The sequence below is a fragment of the Melanostigma gelatinosum genome (genome assembly GCF_949748355.1).
Source record: "Melanostigma gelatinosum genome assembly, chromosome: 18".
In the NCBI taxonomy this organism is placed as follows: Eukaryota; Metazoa; Chordata; class Actinopteri; order Perciformes; family Zoarcidae; genus Melanostigma; species Melanostigma gelatinosum.
Genome location: NC_136651.1, coordinates 10,479,092 through 10,500,000, shown reverse-complemented (window position 1 = coordinate 10,500,000; position 20,909 = coordinate 10,479,092). Strand labels below are relative to the sequence as shown.

Sequence of the window (20,909 nt, the reverse complement as noted above, 5' to 3'; positions counted from 1 at the left end):
GACAGGATACCTGACAAGCCATGCGCCAGGGGATAGGGTTCATACGGTCGGGTTCAGTTTCACATGCAGCTCCAGTTTGAATCCTAATCAGGCTGCGGTGTCTGTGGGGATTTCAGATGGATTGAATGCTCAGTGTGATGGAGAGTTGATTCCTAGCATTTACCTCAGTGCATGCTGAGATGCACCCTCCATGCCCATGAACCTGCAGGATAAGATGGGAATGGAGAAAGTATGTATGTATACTGCTGCTGCTTTGTATGTGTGTTACTCACTCCACAACACGCAACATGGATGTCTGAAACCTGACTCCTGCTGTTGAAGAAGGGTAACATGCCTCACTCTAAGACGGACTTTCCTAACAACCTGAGACAAATAAATCTAAAAACCTACATTATTATGGCTTACATTCTGTACCAGGCCTGCAAATGCTTTATCTTACTTTCGCTGCTTCCTGGTGCCCAGCAAAGATTAAAGGCGAAGACGCATATCGAGCCTTCAGCCAATTAGCAATGTGACGCACAATTGTTGGCAGTGATGTAACAGTAGTAATAGTAGGCACTGCACATGGATGCAGCTTTCCCGATGGCTGTTAAAAGAATCTCTGAAATCATTTTTGAAGTATTTACAAAGAGTTTTAATCCGACATATACAACAAGCTGCCATGGCAGTAAAACGGAGGGGAATCGGGGTCACTGAAGGACTTTGGTCATGAGCTTAAAGACAAACTGACCTATTAGGATGTGTATGTCTCTAAATATTTGAGCTTCCTGTGCTGTAAGTGTAACCAGTCTCCTAATTTCACATCATACAAAAAATGTCGATTTTTACACCACTAAAAACATAAATATCAAACTATAAAAAGGCTTTTCTATCACTCAGAGTCTGATAAGTAAGTATAGTAAGAATCAACACATCTCTACTTCGGACAATTCACATTTCAACAAATATATAATATATAGTAAAAGTGATTCAAGATTTCACTGTGTGAGGTATAAGAGTCTGTATTTATAACGTCACACGCTCACTGTGTCCTCATTGTCCTTTTGTTGAAGCTGGATTGCTTTCATCCTCATGTGTTTCGTCACTTTGGTCGCCCTCTTCCTGCTCTCCTACAAGAACTCTACTGTAAAGCTTCTGCTGCTCTTCTTTAAAAGCATCTTTCACTTTTGCTCGTTTCAGACCTCCATCCCTGAGAGCACACAGGAAAGAAAGGAAAACAGTATCAAACCTGATCTAGAAGTCTGAAGAAGAGCATTAGCTCGAAACTTCACTTGTGGATATGCCAATAAATTGCACTTCAGGGAGCAACTGTACAGTGCGCCGACCTTTGTTTATGTTTCTGTCGCTGTCTTCTGTTGGTTCAGCATCTGCCTTCAACAGTATTTGGATGCATGCTATGTATTGTGTGACTGTTCTATATTTTTTCTACAATCTTTTCTTGGAAACTTGGCTAATGACTCACCAAATGAGATCCACTAATCTCTCTGTGACTAACCTCTCTGTTCATAGGCGGCAGGTACCAAACGCTGCAGACGACGGCCCAACTGCTCATCATCCTCAGCAGATAAGTCACCAAGCCAAACTTACTGCTGTTCCAGAACGCATCGCCAAACCGAGGATCATGCTGCGAGATGGACATGAAGCTGTTTAGTTTTGTCAGCAACATGATCGCTTAGCCTAAAATGACAATAAGTCAAATAAAGACATTTACAGGAGTGAACAAAATCTATTGTGTATTATAATTCAAAACACACTGAGCTGAACATCTTAAATGATATGTTGCACAGCAGTGGGACTGAGTGCAAAGCCAACACTGAGAAGATGCATTGTTACCGTTTGGCCACTAGGTGTCTGTCTTTGACTTCTGATCTTTCAAACCAGATATGAGGAGAGGATTTGACCATCGCTCGCTGGATCATTCCCATCAAGCCTCCATGCACCTGGCCAACCTGAGGGACCAGTCCGACTCAAGTTCAGCTTCAAAAACAACGTCTCTACTCATCTGTACATTTGTCATAATCATTCATTCTTATGAAGACCGAACACACACACACACGAAAACATTCAGAGACACACAAACGTTTCTACCATAGAGTAGCAGCCATCATTGGCCAAGATGATGACATCGATGGCCGTTGTGTGATTAGACACACAGATACCGCCAGTCTTTGGTTTGTTCTCTCTGAAATCAAACAAGTTAGTTTGAGACACAGACACGCAACTTGGTCAAACACACTTCAGATGCTTGACATTAGGCTCTTTGAAATGGAGAGATTTGCAAAAAGCTGTTAATCTGTGAATACTACTGTTCTGATAATTACAATGAAACATTAAATATACCCGTTATGATAGGTGATGATTGCTGTGAGGGCTCTCACACAGATGCGGTAACACATCAGATGAACCTTCTCAGTCAGGTAGAACCTTAACCTGAAGACATACAAAATAAGGCCACAGCAATTACTGCGGTCCCCTTAGGACCTATACTTCAAGGGCTCTTGGCATAGGGACCTGACTTCCAGCGCATGCTTGAACTGTTGTGAGAATTGTGGGAAACTTACTCTCGATTTGGTAAAAAGCCGACCAAAGCAGTCAAGACGAGAAGCAGACCAATGCCAGTGACAGCCAGAGTAACCCTGCAGAAAAAAAAGAAAAGACAGCTGGATCAAAGACAGAACCAGATGTTCACACAGCTTTTGTAAGATGAGATGAATCTTACTGCCTCGGCAACATAACCCGCATGCGTGCTGCTCTGACCTGAGAGGCAGCAGGACGCCGTAGCGGATGAGGACTCCCAGGCCCCACAGGACAGTGAGTCTCTTACTGATATGACGGAAGTTGTAGTTGCTTCTAGTCAGCAGGTTCCAGTTCCTGAGCCGAAAAAGCGCTTCGTCACCTCGTCATCCAAGATGCTCTCCGCACCTCTCCGGCCAGAAGTAGAAGATGTCAGCCATCTCAAACTCCGGCTCTGAGGGAAGACAGCCGGCAGAACCTCGGAGCTCCTGGATCTCCTGCTGGAAGGACGATGGTGTTTCTTTGGCTGTGATTCCTACAATGAGAACGAAAAGTAGAAAGAAAGTTAATGGTCAAAATAATACAGCTACAGTGCCGTAAGCATTTAAGACTGAATGGTACTTATTTACCATTGCTACATGGTGTATAGAGTTGCTGATTCTTCTCCTTTGCTTCCTTCTCCATTCGTAAGGTTGCCCACTAATTTCAAAGAAAAAAAAAACATTTCGATAACTAGTTTAGAAAACAAGATTGCTAAATTGCTGACGAGCAGCAATGAAGTTGGTCGTAATAAGCGCCGCAGAGTGACAGCTCCGCAACAGAGAACATCTTCTCCTGCAAAGAAATTGTACAACCACAGGACCACAGACCACAGGGGCAGAGCTTGTGAGGGGAACCTTGTGTGCTCTGTGCCATATCTCAAACTACCCCAGGAGATAGACTTCCTCCCAGGAGTCTAAACTCCCTGCAGTATCTACACTAACCCAGATGGTAGTCCCATGGCGAAAAGCTTTTGCCCCCCCCCCCCCCTGTCCCAAAAGCTAAGTCCCTGAGGAAATGGAGGCGGCAACATGGCCTGTGCCTCTGTCAGTTTTTCCTGAGCTGGAGTCCCATCGACAGGGAGTGAATTTTTTTTCTTTTTATAAATGTTGTACAGTGTATCATCAATAAATAAAGCAACAGCATATCAACACAAAGGGCTTTGATTTTGTATGCCACGCTTCTAATGATATCGTGCATTACACGGACACCAAGATCACCTCAAAGATCTTGAGAAGGCTCCTCATGTAGAGTCTGCGGAAACCAAAAGAGACTCCGAGAACAGTTGGCACGATTATGAAGACAAACAGAAGAGTCAACCAGACATGGAGACACGTGACGGAGATGCCGAAACACCTGCACAGCAGGTCGTCGGCTGGAAATGTAAACCCTTTCATGCTGCTCAACAGCCGAGGAGACACACAGGGAGCAAGTAGGCTGAACACACCGCGGCGAAACCTTCTGAAGCCGACCCTGGAATGTACAACAGGAGTAAATCATTGTGTACATCTGACAAAGACATGCTCAAACAGTCATAAAGAGTACAAACATTATAATCCTTCTTGTTCCCTTTCAGGTGACTTGTTCTACATTGTGATTGACTCTAAATGACCTTTTGACATCATACTTTGCTGATTTGTTTTCACCCACATAGTTTCAGTCATAAATTATTATGATATTGACATATTACTGATATAATTAAGCATCCTGAGCTACAGTTTAATAGTAATATGGTCTACTGTTGTTGGGGAACTGGGGCATTATTAAAAGAGAGTTAAAGTGCAATACTTCCCCAAAACTGGGGTGTGTTTTCTTTCCAAAGTAACTTGATGTATGTCGGTGTATGTGATTGGTTATTAGGTTTCGTAACATGCTAGCTTACAAGGGAGCTGCTAGGTTAATATTAAAGCTCACTTCGACCCGTGACTAATAATGTGTTCGCTAACGCTCCTGGGTGACAGCTCTTACCGTCCTAACGCCAGTCGTGTGGCGGAAGAGGATTGAGATGACAGACGGTGGTCAGGGAGTTCTCCATCTGGACAGTCCGGGCTGAAGTACATGGACTTCTGACACTGTGCTGGAGGATTTACAGGCTGTTGGCAACATGCTAGCTACAACATGCTAGCTACAACATGCTAGCTACAAAATGCTAGCTACAACATGCTAGCTACAACATGCTAGCTACAACATGCTAGCTACAACATGCTAGCTACAACATGCTAGCTACAACATGCTAGCTAGAGTTGTATACAGTCGTCCTGGCAACAGGTGGCCAATGAGGGCCGCTGTCACTGCACTGTCAGATTAGATTACTGTCGAGTAATCTGATTACAGCAGGATGGCCCAAAAATCAATCTGTCAAAACGGTGTTTAATGCGTTTAATGGCTGAAGAAATATGAAAATGTGGTACCAATGGAAACCATGAAATAATAGCATTTATAATAGCCCAGTTGACTCTCCTTCATCTTACCTCAGAACAATGTGCCCACTGCCATGCAGACAATTCAAGCACAAGGAGGTTTAGGCCTATCTACTGCACCCAAATAAAATCAACAAACAATATGTACAATGTTTTTAGTTCCCTTCCTAATGTATGCACTGTAGAGACTAAACAATAAGGATATTTTGAAGGAGTAGATTCTTTTTTTTACGAACCAAGTGTACCAGGTTGCAAGATTCTCTGGGATCATTTTAAGTGCAGTAAATCGTCTGAATACGTGTTTTATGAGAGAGTGGTCTTTGTGGTTTCTGTTAAAAGCCAAGTAGAGACAAGCCTGTGTGTTTATAATACTACAGAAGGCTTGACAGTGAGCTTTTTGTAAATGTCAGAATTGTATTCGTCCCCATCTTCATTTTTTTATGAGCCTCATTCCACATTTCAAGAAATTCTTAATTTTTAAAAAGTGAAATCTTTGATGGAGCTCATTTTAGCTTTAAAAACATCACAGCCTTGATTCTGTCTCAACTACAGACTTTGATGGATTAACTTAATTTTCTCCATCAAGCGAGGGTCAACTTCATTTTGATCTTCAGATGAGGTTTCCTTCAAAAGGTTCACCCCAAAATTTAACGAGGCATCAGTAGCTCAGTCCGTAGGGGCTTGAAAGAAAAGCATTTTACCCAAGAGGGATTAATAAAGTACTTATTTTCTTTAAAATATTTAGTCTACGTGTTTGTCCCCAAATGTCCACATAGAAAAAGACAAGAGTTCCCATAGTCTGGACAAAATAATGTCCTCACAACACTGTTAATACATACAACACTACAGAAATTGCTTCTGTGCTCAAGTTCAAGCTCAATAAAAACCTTTATTTTTTTATATACTCTGCTACAAATGTCAGTTATTTCTTGCATGCATAGTTTAACACTTAAGACAAGTAAAATCACAAAGTAAGATTTCCCTCGAGAAGAATATCTCAACTTTATAGCATGCATAAACCCATGTCCATTTATGAACAGTCAACCAGTAATTTAGCTGCCCCAATAACCAGGAGAGGCATTTTAAGCAGCCATTTTGAAAATATAATCCAATGGATCATATTTCTAAAACACGCTGCATACACTTACTACACTGCATAAGACTCAAATTATACTTTTGTAAACTTTCTTTGGCTTTTTTCAGAAAGCAGCGAATGCTTCGTCTTTACAAATATAGATAATTAAAGGTAAAAGAGGAGGAAGAAATTGGTTTTAGAGCATATGTTAGGGGCCGTTTATGGAAGAGGTTGATTGTTCAATTCATTTTAAGGTATTAAAGTTAAAAGTGTAAAAGTTGTACCAAAGTGAAAATCACTTCAGGACAGTTCTGAAGACTCTGTAGACTCACAAAACCCTAAAATAAACGAGTGCATTTATCAAAGCGCTACGATACAAATGAAAGAATTAACAGAATCCCTCTTTCATGTTTATCATAGCATCAGTAGATGATCTGTCAAACTCTGTGTGTGTTCATGTAATATTCAGAATTAATAAAACACATATGGAGTTCAAAAGGCCGATCGCATTCAAGATCAGCAACTCACTGTAACTGGAGAGAATTTCCAACAGGAATGTTTGCAGTTGAAGGAGTCTTACGCACACTGACAATTACATATATCTCACAGTATGACGGGCATAATGTTATTAAAGTAAGAAGAACTGCATCAGTGCTACGTTACACATACTTACAGAACAAATCTCGGCTTGCATTGAGCAGGGTAGTCTTACAGGACACAATAAACCTACAGTAGGGTTAAGAGAGAAACAACAGTAATGCACAAGACACAAACACAGCTTTGACAGGATCAAATATTTCCATATTGCCATATATCATATTTGTGCTTAAGATGTCCTCAGCTTTAGAGAGGAATGTGCTGTATTGGTTTCGCTGCTAGTTGAACATGTATTTTTAATTGCTACAGTTATCAACATAGTGTCATTGAGTCAACAGCCACATCAGCATTTAAAATATTGTTACCAAATAAAAATATGCTTTTTTAAAAACATACTTTGTAAAAGTCAAAAAATGCAGCTGTTGGTTTTGTGTATGTTCTAAGAAACAGCAGCAGCATATAATCAACAGTGTTGCTCCAGGCTGTCGTCGTCAGCCGTTGTGCTTCAGCATGGCAGTTTCAGGGCTGGGTTGATATGTTTTTGGTTTCTTGTTCATCGCCAGTTCAGAAGTTCCAGATCCCTCCGTACTCTGTACTGGACTCCATCCTCTTTCTGCCATGCCAACAGAGAAGCCATGTTGTGTTTTAACATGTCGACTCTCTGGCAGGAACTCATCGAGACATCATCCGCACAAACTCTGGGAATTAAAGAAAAGGACGAAGTGTTTTACGGAGCTTTAGTGAAAAAAAAAAAGTCTTCAATGAAACGCATGATGCAGCTAAACGAAAAGTACAGTACATTGGTCAGGTGTACACAAGCACAACCCAGGTCAAGGTCTCAAAAATCATATGAGTCATGTTCACCATGACCTACATGCATTCTAGCACTCCAAAAGAAACCATTTTTTTCCCGATCTTGTTCAATCACATGCTTGGACATTATTGCTGAATGAGTGCATAAGTAATGCAGCAGGGGAAACGTGAAATTGTTTTGATGCAAGTGTAATTGTGCCACTGAGAACAGCAGCCCTTTTTGATATTTTCATCCCTGAAAGCCTGTGAATCTTTTTCTCTGTGGGTAAACTATGAGGTGCCATAATCCCTTGGTGTGGAGATAATCTGACAGCAACCTTCTGCCTTCATCCCCTCACCTCACCGTCAGCATGGTATTGGAATATCAGCACACGTGTTCGTATTTTACTTTGAACTTTGTGTGTGTTAAAGCGAGAGAGGCAGAAGGATGGAAATAAAAAGACACCAACAGTAAAAAGGTTTTGTGTAGGGATGTATGATTCCCAGGCTCTGCACACAGTGAAATGTGTTATGCTGTATGAATTGCTGAGCACGGTGTGACACACAGCTTCGGACTCTTTACCTTCAAAGTCTACATGCCCGTCTCCGTTGAGGTCGATGTCTCGTAGGATGTCCTCCAGGTCTTTGTGTCCGACCTGAAAAGATCAGGTTGTGGGGAAGGTGTGAACATCCACGCCACAAACTCAGGCTAGATACTCAAGCAGTAACAGACGAGATTCAGACAGACACCGTGATTGATGGACAGCAACAAACAGGAGGACAGACTCTCCCAGCAGCTCTGTACCTGTTGTCCTAAAAGTTTTTTCATCGCTTCTCGAAGTTCTGTTGTGCTGATCTGGCCGTCACCATTAGTGTCAAACTGAGAATGATGAGAGAAATGGAGAGAAATGTAAAATGACTGCCTAACACGAGCAGAACATCCTTAAGATTCTTGTCATGTTTAATGTACATAAAGACTTTTGGTAACAATGCTGTTATCAAACTCAGTTCTCTACTTCGTGAGCTTCTCGCCATGTCTTTCCTCACCTCCTTGAATGCATCCCTCAGCTCTTTCACCCCGATCATGTCTGCCGTTTCAGCCAGAAGTTTGGGCCCCATGAGTTCAACAAAGTCCTCAAAGTCAACATGTCCTCCCACTGTTGGACAGATTGAAAAGAGGAAGCTGAATTCACCTTCAGGGTATTCTTACAGACAACAGTAGTGAGGCTGAATCCTAAGCACTGTTTTTAAAGTATCTGTAGGAGTATTGAACCCAAACCTGCAGTGATGACATGCACAACTGATTCTAAATGTTTGTTAGAGGGACGGGGGGGAAATACATTGGAGACATCCAAACATACACACAGACACAGTTTTACTTACAATTCATGTTGATCTGCTGGCTCAGTTCTATCAGCTCCATCTCTGTTGGCATGTAGCCCATAGTTCTCATGCAGTTCCCCAGGTCTTTACAGCCGATAAACCCATCTTTGTCTTTGTCGAACTCCTTGAACGCCTCACGCAACTCTGAGAGCGAGGGAGACGGGGTATGAGTGTCACAGAGATGTGAACATTATTTGAGAATGTTGTAAAATATCTGTTGTCCCTGAAATGTGCCATACCATCCATTTCTTCTGGCCTCAACTCTCGGTCCTGTGAAGGATCACAGTGCAAGGTTAGGATCCAAACACTGCGGCTATTTTCAAAACGATGCCATTACGCAGCATTCCTTACACAATAGGATGCTGCACGACAATAAGTAACTGCAGGTTATGTGCAGCAGAGTGCCAAGAGTCAGCATGTTTCCTTCCAGCCAGAGAGGAAGAGCTCATCAGTGAGATCACCTGCTGAAGAAAACATGCAAACTCTTGGCACTCTATGACACCCTGTTTCAAAATAATCGGATTGAAGTATAGCAGCAGAAACAGGATAAAATATAGCAGAGACAATGGAAAGCAACAGTTCCTTTAATTTGAGGTCCACTGAATTAAAATGATCCAATCTCAACCCCTACATCCATTACGAACACCCGTGGGAGAGCTTGTGATCAGAACAGTCAGTAAAACAGCGGTCGTCTGCACTGAGGATTCCAACATCCCTGTTTTCTTTAATCATAACAAGACCGTAACGCATGTTGTTGTTACAGCTGGAATTACACAAAGAGAGACAATTGTAACGTAAGGCGCATTTCTGCCATCACAATGACCCGGCATTAGTAATACTCCATGCTGATACAAATGTCCACCAATGCTTATGCATAACTATACACATCGACACATACACACACACAGACAGCCTTGCATTCAGCATTCTTGCTGCCAAGAGGAAAGATTTCACATTCTAAAAATGCCATCTTCTCATTTCCGCTGCGTTTATTTACATGCTGTTAGTGCTGAGGTTACAGTGAGAGGTGATTACTGCACTCATTCATCTCATGTTTCTGTTATTGTGGATGTACTGTGTTGTGTGCTAATCTCTTGGCATGCACATGATATTGGCTGGACTTACGTACAGCCTGCCGGCTCTCAGCGAAGCCCTTGCGTAGAAAGATGCACGCAGGCCCCAGTACGTTGTGCATAGTGGCTGCGTTCTGGGCCAGGGCCACTAGTGGCTCAAGGTAGGCCCCCCCAGATCCCCCCTCCTCAGAGGACTGCACTGCTTTGTAGTTCTTCTTTTGGTCCTGGGGCAGCATCCGAGGCGGGGGGCCAGACATGGGAGCAGGGGCAAAGACAGGGGTTGAGACTGTGGCTCAAGACTGTGGCAGCATGGAGTCAACAAGGAGCCAACAAGGGGGGGGGGGGGGGGGGATGAAGGGGGTGACAGACATATGTCTGTCAATCCAGAGTCATGCAGTCATAGAGAGGTGTAGAGTCATGTAATTCTTAGAGAGGTGTAGAGTCATGCAGTCATAGAGAGGTGTAGAGTCATGTAATTCTTAGAGAGGTGTAGAGTCATGCAGTCATAGAGAGGTGTAGAGTCATGTAATTCTTAGAGAGGTGTAGAGCCATGCAGTCATAGAGAGGTGTAGAGTCATGTAATTCTTAGAGAGGTGTAGAGTCATGCAGTCATAGAGAGGTGGAGAGTCATGTAATTCTTAGAGAGGTGTAGAGTCATGCAGTCATAGAGAGGTGTAGAGTCATGTAATTCTTAGAGAGGTGTAGAGTCATGCAGTCATAGAGAGGTGGAGAGTCATGTAATTCTTAGAGAGGTGTAGAGTCATGCAGTCATAGAGAGGTGGAGAGTCATGTAATTCTTAGAGAGGTGTAGAGTCATGCAGTCATAGAGAGGTGTAGAGTCGGGTCAGTCATAGAGAAGCACCTCAGTCAGTGGGAAGAGGTTGTAATTTCATGACAAGAGCAACTGATGCCATCCATGAATCTGCCCTGCAGGTCACAATCCTGCACTGTGACGCAGAGGGCATCACGTATTATAGACAATGCCAATGGCGGAGTTAGCTGCATAGCAAAAATACAATGCATATGTAGAGTTCTCACAGCAGTCATCCCAATTACAGAGAAAGATACAGGTTCATTAAAAACGGACAATCGCTGCTCGCCAGTGGACAAAACAAGCCCTTTCTCAATAAAGCCAAATAAGGTCCAACCATTGCTCTGGCTAGTATTTGAATTGGAGAGAGCAGCGGCCTGATCTCAAGCAAAATGCAGAACGCATATTCTTTTACTATCTACTTCGGCAGCAACATCTCTTGCTTATAAAACATGAAAATGTCGGTCAAGTCTTCAATTACCGCCGTGTAACATTAAACTCAGTCGAGGAAAATCCAGCTAAAAGCGAGTGGAGTGGACTCACTGTCACAGCGAATTACCAAGGCACCATTTTTGCTGCTGCTTCAAAACTCACAGACATAAGCTACCCGTCTACAGATGCTTTTACAGTCACCATATCACACATTTGCATGCATGCATAGTGAAAAATGAATATGCAAGCACATACTAAATGCAAATATACACTGTATAATACTTTCTGCAGATGACCTTCACACTCCATCTGTTACCATGCCAGTTCTAATGCCAGGTCATGCATTCCTACAGTCCCAACCAAAGGAACGAACGCCCACTGGGTGATCTGACCAAGTGATGCATGGAGCCAGGCTGTCTGAGGGTATATCGTGCGAGAAAAATGACCATGAAGCCACGCGCTCGCAGTTATATAACCAAAAAAAGAAAAGAAAACCTTCTCCACCACTCCAACCTTTTTAGCACAGATGGCATCAACTGTTGCTTGTCATGTCGCGCTTTCTCAAGGATGTGCAGCTGCTGATCTTAAGAAAACCTATTTGGGGGGCCGTCTGCCTGCTACACTGAGTCTATTCCAGCATACGCTGATACGATGAGAACAGCTGATGCGAGACATGTATTGTACAGAGGAATGTCATCGTCTTGAGCCTTTGTAGAAATGGTTTTGAATGTTCTTTCCTCCTTCTTCAACTGCGCACTTGTGTTGTCATCTAAACGCCTCAATGCCAGTGGTACGTTTGATGGAATAGAATCTGACAGTCAAAAGAGAATGTTTGCAACATTTCCACTGACTTGTCACGTCCCGCAGGTGCAGGTTCAACAGCTTAGAAATCTTCCGCTGGCTGGTAAGGTTGCATCGCCGTGCAATTTGACCCGTACCCTAATCTTCGGTGGCATGATCCACATTCACCAACTACACCTCAGCCAACAGGTCGAGCACAAGCAGCACCAACCAACTCCTCTGACCTTTGTCGAAAAGGCTAAAATGGGTTTCTAGGGAATGCGGACATGCACTAACGAGCACAGAGGGAAATTGTATCGAACAAAAAGACATGTTAGAAAACGGAATAATTATTAGCGCTGCCCTAAACATGCAAAATGAGTTTTCCACAAACTCATAGTTAATAATAAAGAGTGTAAATTCCGAACATTGTCTGAAACTACAGCATAAAACACAAGCTTTATCTTCAAAAACTGTTGAATTATTCTGCCATGTGCTTGGACTCCAGCAACACAAAACACAGGGACACCCAGTCAGACAGTACAGGGTTCAGTCAAATAGCTTTTGATCAGGTTGGGGACACACCATGAGACAAACATGCACCAGTCAAGGGGATTCAAGGAGACCACAGCAGAGAAGACCTTACCTTCTTGGTGAAAATTTTAAGCGACTTTACAGAGTTGCCCATTGCAAAGAAAAATCCTTCTTGTTTTATGTTTTTTCTCTAACCGTGTCTGTGTTAGTGTGGCTGTATGTAAGTGTCTGCATGTGTGTTTGCATATGTTTCCGGGCATGCATGGGAATAGGAGTGATTAGAAAGGGAAAGAGGGTTCAGAGGGTCATCGACTAATATAAGAGGACATTTGGAACAAGGCAGGGAGAGGAGCAGAGGTATCATAGGGGGTAGAGGAGGTAGGAGGGAGAGGACGTATACTGGGAGAACCTACAGGCAAAGACGCCGGAAGGTACAAGGGGAGGGACACGAAAACAAAAGAGGGAATATGTAAACAAGGACAAAGTACGGATCAGAACAACACAAAAATAAGCAAGAGAGAGGAAGCATGCGTGTGATCAGAGCGAGATGCAAGCGCCAGGAGTAGAAAAAGCAGGATTGCTTATTCATTCCATCCTCTCTCCTACAGTGTCTTTCCTCCCTCCCCTCTACCCTCTCTCTCTCTCTTTCTCTCCATCTCTTTTTCTGTCCGTCGGTTTGTCTCTTGCCCTTTTTTACCCTCACTCTCGCTCTCTCCACAGTTTCAAACCATCAATGCAAATATGACAGAAGAAGCTCATTCGGACAAGCATATTACCTTCCCCTGAGCGAGACGCTGGATAAACCAATCCAAACATGCACACACACGCACGCACACACACACACTCGATGAAACACACAGGGATGTGGGGCTGTGGAGCTAAAAATATCACACGCGCTCTCTATTCACCCCCTACACTCCCATACCCACTCATCCCCCAGCATCCATCCCCCTCTCTCAATCACAAACACACACACACTCTCTCTCTCTCTCACACACACACACACACACACACACACACACACACACACACACACACACACACACACACGCACTGTGTTAGCTTTTTGCAGATGACATTATTACCTATCTCCAAAATCCCAACTCAACAATTCCCAAACTTATGACAATTTTGGCTGACTATGGTCGGATGTCGGGCTATAAACTGAACATCACAAAAACACAGGTACTCTCTCTTAACTACATACCAAGTAAGGCAATTAGGCAGAAATATAAACTACAGTGGGAAGCAAAATCAATAAAATACTTGGGAGCGCTAATCACTCAGGAAATGAACAAAATATATGAAACAAACCACAATATAGGATACAGAAAGATTTAACAAAATGGTCAACACGAGTACAGGACCTTAGCTCAAGAATTGAGGTGGTGAAAATGAATGTACTGCCAAGGTTGCTCTACCTCTTCTTATCATTACCAGTCAGAATCCCAGAAGTAACACCGTAGTCCATCCTGCCCCTGTGGCTCACTGAACAAGATCATTTCGATGTTATCAACATGAGCATTTACATTGTATTTATATTGTTACATTGTATTATATATTGTTACATTGTATTATATATTGTTACATTGTATTATATATTGTTACATTGTATTATATATTATATATTGTATTATATTGAGAATGATGTTCACGCCATATCGTCCTTTTCACTGTAACAAATTGCTGTAAAATAAAAGAAATTCGGAACACGAATGTACTGTTCTACGTAAATACAGTTGGATGCAGTTAAATCCAGCAGAAGTTAAAGCCTTGGAAGAAAAAAAAATATTAACAGCAGCTGCTGTCCAATCTTGCAGTATACGACAGTATTTTTTCCTTTTTCAGTTGACTCTAAGCCCGCCCATTACTCTTCAAAATCACATTGCATCAAGTGTCTACTGCTGAGTTAGCACATGGTCAACCTAAAGAAAGTGAACAGAAAGCTTTAGATAGCATAGATCGGTGATTTTATACAGGATGGAGGAATAACAAAAAGAGAACATTTGAGTTGACGGTTTTCCACGGACTCTGACCGAAGCACCGAAGTAGACCGAGCACCACCTGCTGCTTCACCTCGTCTACAAACACCGCAGCGGACACCGTAGTCCATATTGGCACTTTTACTTCCCCAAAAGAAAAGATAAGACGGGAGATAGAACTCCATTGAGAGTAAACATGCTCTACTTTGAATAACATTTTCCATTCTCAGTGTATGTGCACTGGAGTCGTCATGTTTCTGCATCACACGTGTGTAAGTTGCATATTGAATCACAATTGGCTTCCGAACAAGCTGTGATGTCACAAAATGTTGCTTGACCACGTCTTCAGTTTAGCAGAGACGAACTCTCTCCCTTCAGGACATGAATGTGAGAACAGCATGGCTGGTGTCAAACTCTGCACAGTAAAGGTCAAACATCCAAGTGAACAAGTAACAATCAGCAAAACACATTTTTGGAGCAGAGGGACTTTAAAGATCTGAGTGCTCCTTCCACCATCATCATCTGAAACTACGAACCACAACACAGTATGAATCCCTCATTATAGGTTTTTATCTGCAGCATATACTCCTGAGATAACGGTAGCGGATGCTATGCAACACTAATAAACGTCCTTATTTCCCTCTTCCTGTTCGACCTTGTCTATTCTCTGCTATTTAAATGAGCACATTCACACCGAAGTCGCTTCAGTGTTCGCTCCCATTCAATATCTCCGCGGCTCCTCTGTGTTGTTCTGCGGATGATTCACACAGCCTCTCACCGGAGGCTCATTGTGAACTTCAGAACACATCAGACGTCAGACACGGGAGCCGTCAGCTCTCATAATGTCAGACCATATAGTGTGCACGGGCATGAGATCCATTTCTCCCCTCTCCCTCCGCTGTGTCCTTCTCCTCACCCTTTCTCGCTCACACACACACTTTACTTTGCATAACTGCTTTCACACTACAAACCGACAGCGACCGACATCTTGGCCTTTGACACGGTTCCACATGAGAGACTTCTCCTTCAACTTTCAACCTTTGGCATCCAAGACAACATACATTTATCCCGTCCTCTGTCTCCCTGTCTCTCACAGAGTTTTCCCTTTCAGCTCCAGGTCCCCATGCATATTCAGCATACGTGCACACGCATGTGCTCAAAATCGCAGCCTGTGCGGTTGTGTGCGCGGGCTTTTACAATTCACTGCCTAATCCTCGTCTCAAAAAAAAGGGATTGAACCAAAGAGTGCGTTTTCTACCTCCTTCTCTTCCAGCACAGATACTAAAATATCATCTGGGTCTAAAAATAGCCGACTCTAGACATGCTGGAGGCATGCTGTGGTGAAAACGATGATCTCTTTCCTCTTATTTATACCCCGCTCTTCATCCTTATATTCCGCTCTTTCCTTGTGAAGCATGCCGCCTCCCTCTTTTTACAGACGTCATCAAGGTCAGTGTGACCCCGACAGAGGGGAAGAAAAATAATTGTGAGGGCAAAAAAGAGAAAGAGAAAAGGGAGCGACAGACAGGAAACGTCATTGGGTGCGAATGCAAGATGAGTAACAGGAAAACCAGGCGAGGAAGTGAAGGGCTAATCTGTGTTTTAAGACCTTTCCTCACATTGTCTCCAGAGCTGTCAGGTGGGAGCAGGGAAGTGAGAGTTGATGAGTGTTTGTCTTATATAACAATCATCAGGTCTGGCAGCGCTTTCTCCCGATTTATCCAATTGCCTCGCTTCCTTCTCTTTCTCTCCCTGCCCTATCACTTCTCCTGTCTCACTGATGTGACACAGTGGACGGTTAATCCCCCTCACTCACACACTCTTTGAATTCAGACCTATTAGGGAAAACGGCATTTGCACCCTCTGCTGGTTAATACACAGATTATTTCATCTAAATTTAAATTGAATAGAAAATCACACTCCTCCTTCATACATCTCTCAGCAGTATAACAGATATCTTACAATAACTGGTCTGTACCGCATTTCCAAATTCCCAGTGATGTTATTTTTTTAGAACAAGGTCATTGAAGGTGTTTGTGGTGATTGTTAGAATCTCTTAAAATAGAAACTGAATTTCTGCTGGGACAAAAAAAAAGAAGAAAAAAGCTCATGCTCTGTCCTTGGTCAAGGTGGTGTAACCTCGACAGTTTAAAGCCCTGAATGTGCAGAAATAAAGGGCGTTTTGCTCACTATGGTGCATGCCTGCTTTACATATTTGAATTGTCAGATAAAAAATATGCTTTATCTAATAAATAACACAACATATCTGTATTAAGCTGCAAAACACATTCAAGCAGCTAACACCCACTCTAACCCCCACACTAGCCTTTTTTGTTTTGCAATCATGATTCATCTCATGAATATGAAACTGTCGGTTTTTAATTGGTAGCGATGATGGTGACCTGCTCTTTTATTCGCCAGTTTCTCACATTTGCTCTGTCAGGTATCATGCTTGCCGAAGCATTTGAATATTTCTACCAAGAAAAAGAAGAAAAAACACATTCCGTCCTCCTCCAGGATCTCAAAATCAGGTCTTGGTTATTTTTAAGATTTTCTTTCACAGGCAGCGAATTCGTTTTCTTGGGGTTGTATGCAGATCTTGATGTTACGTAAGAAAACATGAAATGTCTAGTGTGTAATATCTCACCCTGTATTCTAGATTGCTCTGCCACATCTACACAAGCAGCACTAAACACATGTAATCATGACTGGCTTGGGCAAGATGCTGAGCCGGTGCAAAGAAAACATCATTTTGTCTTTCACCTTCATGCTCTCGATCTGCAGGTTGCATTTCACAACATAACTCTTCAAAGATATAAGACTGTATATAAAATAAATGCTCACTGTTCCAAGAATATCAGGTGGTAAACATATTTGATAGAAACGACAAGACGTCAGCTATTTCGACACACATCAGCAGCTCTAGAGACCTACAGCACGCCGCTGCTCGCCTCACTGGAACCCCTGAGACTGATTGAAGCTCTGGCCTGGATTGAGAGGAGTTATTTCTGGAACACATTAGCGTTTGGGGAGGTAATTGTCTCCTCTTGAGCTTTTTTATCATCAACGCAGAGAGAAGGATTTCAATGAAACGAGGAGAAAAGATAGACGGCCTGCCGCACTGTGAAGTGTGGCAGACATCTGATGTATTAGTGAACAGGTGATGCAGGGAAGAACCGGTATTTGCTGTTGACCCTCTCATCACAGTCTCACAGCATATAAATGGTTTGTGTGTGTGTGTGTGTGTGTGTGTGTGTGACAAGCTGTCAGCAGTGAAAAGTTTTCCACTCAGGGGAAAGTTGATCCCCCTGCTGTTGCTCAGGTGACAGGCGCATGAAAGCGTCTGTATTCATATTGGGATGCTTGACAGACTGCCCCCCCCCCCCATCATGAACCGATGGATACCAGAGATACAAACGGAAGCCTGATTTGGCCTGAATGCATGCATCCATTTTTAATCTGCTCAACTGGGGTGACCAGAGGTCCAGTCACCCATGGCTTCCAGCTTCACCTTCACCCCACCTCCACCTGCTGTCACCAATCAGCTCTGCAGGTCATACATTATCAAGCATCCACGGCTACAGTAAATGTGGCAAAAAAGGATTCGATGATCAAAGTTTCACTTTGTTTGAAATATGGTAATGATACTAAAACACATCAATACACCTGGTCCCTTTTGTACCGGGATTAGGATTATTTTAGTCATATGATATCGATGTCTATACTCTCATTGACTGATTTTGTAAATTAGCTGATATTTGTAATTGCACCCGCGGAGGGGGATGTCTCTTTTCATTTGCATTGCTCTCCTAAAACCTGGTATTCTTACAGTGACAGCATTTGAAAGAAATGTTACTTGAATAAAAAATATGCATTTAAAACTAAAGTTAAGCCCACTGATGCTGCTGCTGCTCATATATTCAGAGTGCACTTTGCATTGTGTTACACAACATCAGTGCGCAATAGAAAAGTTGAATCTCCTCCACATGGCCCCTTACCTGCCCAAAGACTGACTTCACTATGGGATGAAGACTGGAGTCATACTCTGACGCGGGAGCGCTCGGTCGTTTGGACGTGCGGCTGTTTGCGGACTTGACAGGTGCGCCGGTCGCAGGTGGGTCAGAGCTGAGGCTGGAGGACGACCCGGTGATCACTCTCTCCCTGGGCTCGAAGAAGAAAGCCGCGTCGTCGGCTTGTTTTGGATAAGAGGGAGTCGGAGAGGTCTTCCTGCCCTGCGGGGAGCCGCCCTGGTGATGCGCTGCAGGAGGCAGCTCACGGTGATGGGAGTGTTTGGACCTGGAGGACTTGCCGCGCTCTTTCTGATGCAGACTCGTCCGGTGTCTCGCTTCCTCCTGAGAGTAACCGTGATGCTGGGGGCTCGCCTGTCGGTGCTGAGAGGGGCTCTTCTGCCCCCGGTGATCGCCCGCACTTCGACAGTCGGCGCTTCTCGGTTGGCAGAGAGGTCTCCGCGCGCTCGTCTCGCAGTCCTCCGTCCAGCCTGCATAATCGCTGCCTCCAGCTCCGGTGGGATGCTGATGAGCCCGGTGGCTCCGGTGATCGCGTGGACCGCTACCGGAGTGCACAGACCTGCGGCTGGGCCCCGAGGATCTCAGCAGAGAGGTGGTGGACTCGCTTTTGGGGAGATCAGAGCTCATCGTTTCGCTTTCTCTCGCTTGACGGGAGGAGTGATGCTGCTGCAGCCTGGAGGTCGAGTGTGGGAAAAGAAGGCAGTCCTCCACCACGTGCAGGTGTTCAGCATTAGCCGGTATAGGACCCCACTCTCTAATCCACATCCACACAACGCGGGGGACCAAGTTGAAGCAGCAGCCACCTGATCGAGCAATTGCAGTGAATGTGAAGTGCAGCCTGATGGCGGTCAGTGTGACGCTTCACAGGGGGGGCTCTGCTAACTTCGGATGACAGCATGTGTCGCGCTGCCGCGTGTCACACGCGGCAGCGCGCAAAGTTCATTAAGACTCACGTCACTGCAGATCATTTCCCGCATAATGAGCTGCTCGATATTCCGTTTACTGTATTGCTGTAGAAGCTCTGTTTGAGCCTTTATGTTACTTTTTTTTAAACACACATATTTCATCAATAAACACATAATGATGGACAGATTCACTCAAAACAATTGGCTTCTGTGACATTCTTGCCAGTCTTTCTCAAGCATGTCAGAAAGTAGCTGCGTCCTATTGATTTGAAGTTTAACTTGACATTTTCTCAATTAAACAATCACAATTTACAGATTCTGGACCAATGAGCAAACGAACGAAGAGGTGGAAATATAACAACAAACAAGGATTAAAACGATTACACAAAGAAATGACAAAGTGAATTTGTTTCCACAGTAGGTCTCTTGAGCTATGAATAGCAACATAACCTTTGTGCAATTTACACTGAGGCACCATTTGTTCATTAGTCAGCATCGGGATAAACAAACATGTGAAATGTGTTGTGAACAGAACTAGTGGAAGATATTCCAGAGTAAATCAAAACATCCCAATTCATTTATTTTAGACTCTCTGCTTTAGCACTATGACTGTGTTGACCATTTTTCCAAGAAGAAAAAGAAATTTAAAAAAGCTACCAGATAATTTAATCTCTTCAAAGAAATTGACAGATTCACTCTCTTTTAAGAAGAGTCTTCCAATCGTCTTCCCAAAGATCTCACTATGAGAGGTCAATCTTCAATGATCAAAGTCTTTTTATATCTTTGACAATGTGATAAGTGTTTACATTAGATTCAAAATTTGCTCATTTTTGCCTGTAATCTGGGTGTAAAAAGTATATCAAGGTGTGAACAGTGGGCTCAAAATAGTAACACAGTTCAAAAGGGGGGAAAAAACACTGAAAACAACAGCGTGACAATCTTTCCGTCTCATCCCATCTGCACACCTTAAGGTCATAATTTTCACAGCAGCTGTCCGTGGACTCGGGGCAAAAGTGTGTAATGATGTCAATACATGGAGCCAATTAGAAACTCAAGCTCTCACCAACTGTGTTTCACAGCGAAAGCTGAGAAACAAACAGATGTATTCCCTCCTCTCTGTGGGGAATTGTTGTTCTCTGACATCTGTGTCTCTGTCTCTTCTGCTCCAGGGTGAGGCGAAGCATCTTCACTCCATCGCCCCCATCCAGCCCCCTCTTCAACATCGGCCTGCTTTTGCTCCTCTGCCTTTTTATCCTCTGTGCATCTCATCCAGTGCTGCTGAGCCATTGTTACTCTGTATAACCATATTAAACTATCCTCTCTCTTTTATGATCATGAATAGAAAAACTGAAGTTTTGATCTCAACTTTGGGACTGTGTTTTTTTAGAACATGTCATTCCTATAAGATGTGTGAATCTTTTTTGATTAAAAAAAACATCTCTTGCAAATTCTCTTCGTCTGTCCCTCCCTCCCTCTCTTTCGCTCTCCCCTTCTGTCGACATTGGGCTGCAGTATACGGGACATGCAAGCCTCAGGGTGCAATA

The 20,909-nt window shown here is 43.4% G+C and overlaps 2 protein-coding genes across 3 annotated transcripts; both read right to left on the bottom strand.

Moving 5' to 3' along the window:
• Window positions 1-1,032: 1,032 nt before the first annotated feature.
• On the bottom strand, window positions 1,033-3,950 carry gpat4 (glycerol-3-phosphate acyltransferase 4; the record flags this gene model as incomplete). Its single annotated transcript, XM_079289400.1, is given in 12 exon segments — window positions 1,033-1,233; window positions 1,496-1,627; window positions 1,629-1,677; window positions 1,834-1,949; window positions 2,089-2,182; window positions 2,341-2,430; window positions 2,562-2,636; window positions 2,758-2,881; window positions 2,884-2,929; window positions 2,931-3,049; window positions 3,144-3,213; window positions 3,774-3,950. Coding segments are annotated over 12 exon segments (1,293 nt in total).
• A 3,367-nt stretch (window positions 3,951-7,317) lies between these two features.
• Window positions 7,318-19,087, bottom strand: cabp1b (calcium binding protein 1b; the record flags this gene model as incomplete). 2 transcript variants are annotated; one of them, XM_079289245.1, is made up of 8 exons in its annotated part: window positions 7,318-7,343; window positions 8,021-8,093; window positions 8,243-8,317; window positions 8,485-8,594; window positions 8,821-8,964; window positions 9,060-9,090; window positions 9,950-10,117; window positions 18,431-19,087. In XM_079289245.1, the coding sequence occupies 8 exons, from the start codon at window positions 19,085-19,087 to the stop codon at window positions 7,318-7,320; spliced, it is 1,284 nt and encodes a 427-aa protein (XP_079145371.1). The 2 variants fall into 2 exon arrangements, with proteins under 2 accessions (XP_079145371.1, XP_079145372.1); XM_079289246.1 differs by lacking the exons at window positions 9,950-10,117; window positions 18,431-19,087 and adding an exon at window positions 12,563-12,604.
• Between the last annotated feature and the right edge of the window lie 1,822 nt (window positions 19,088-20,909).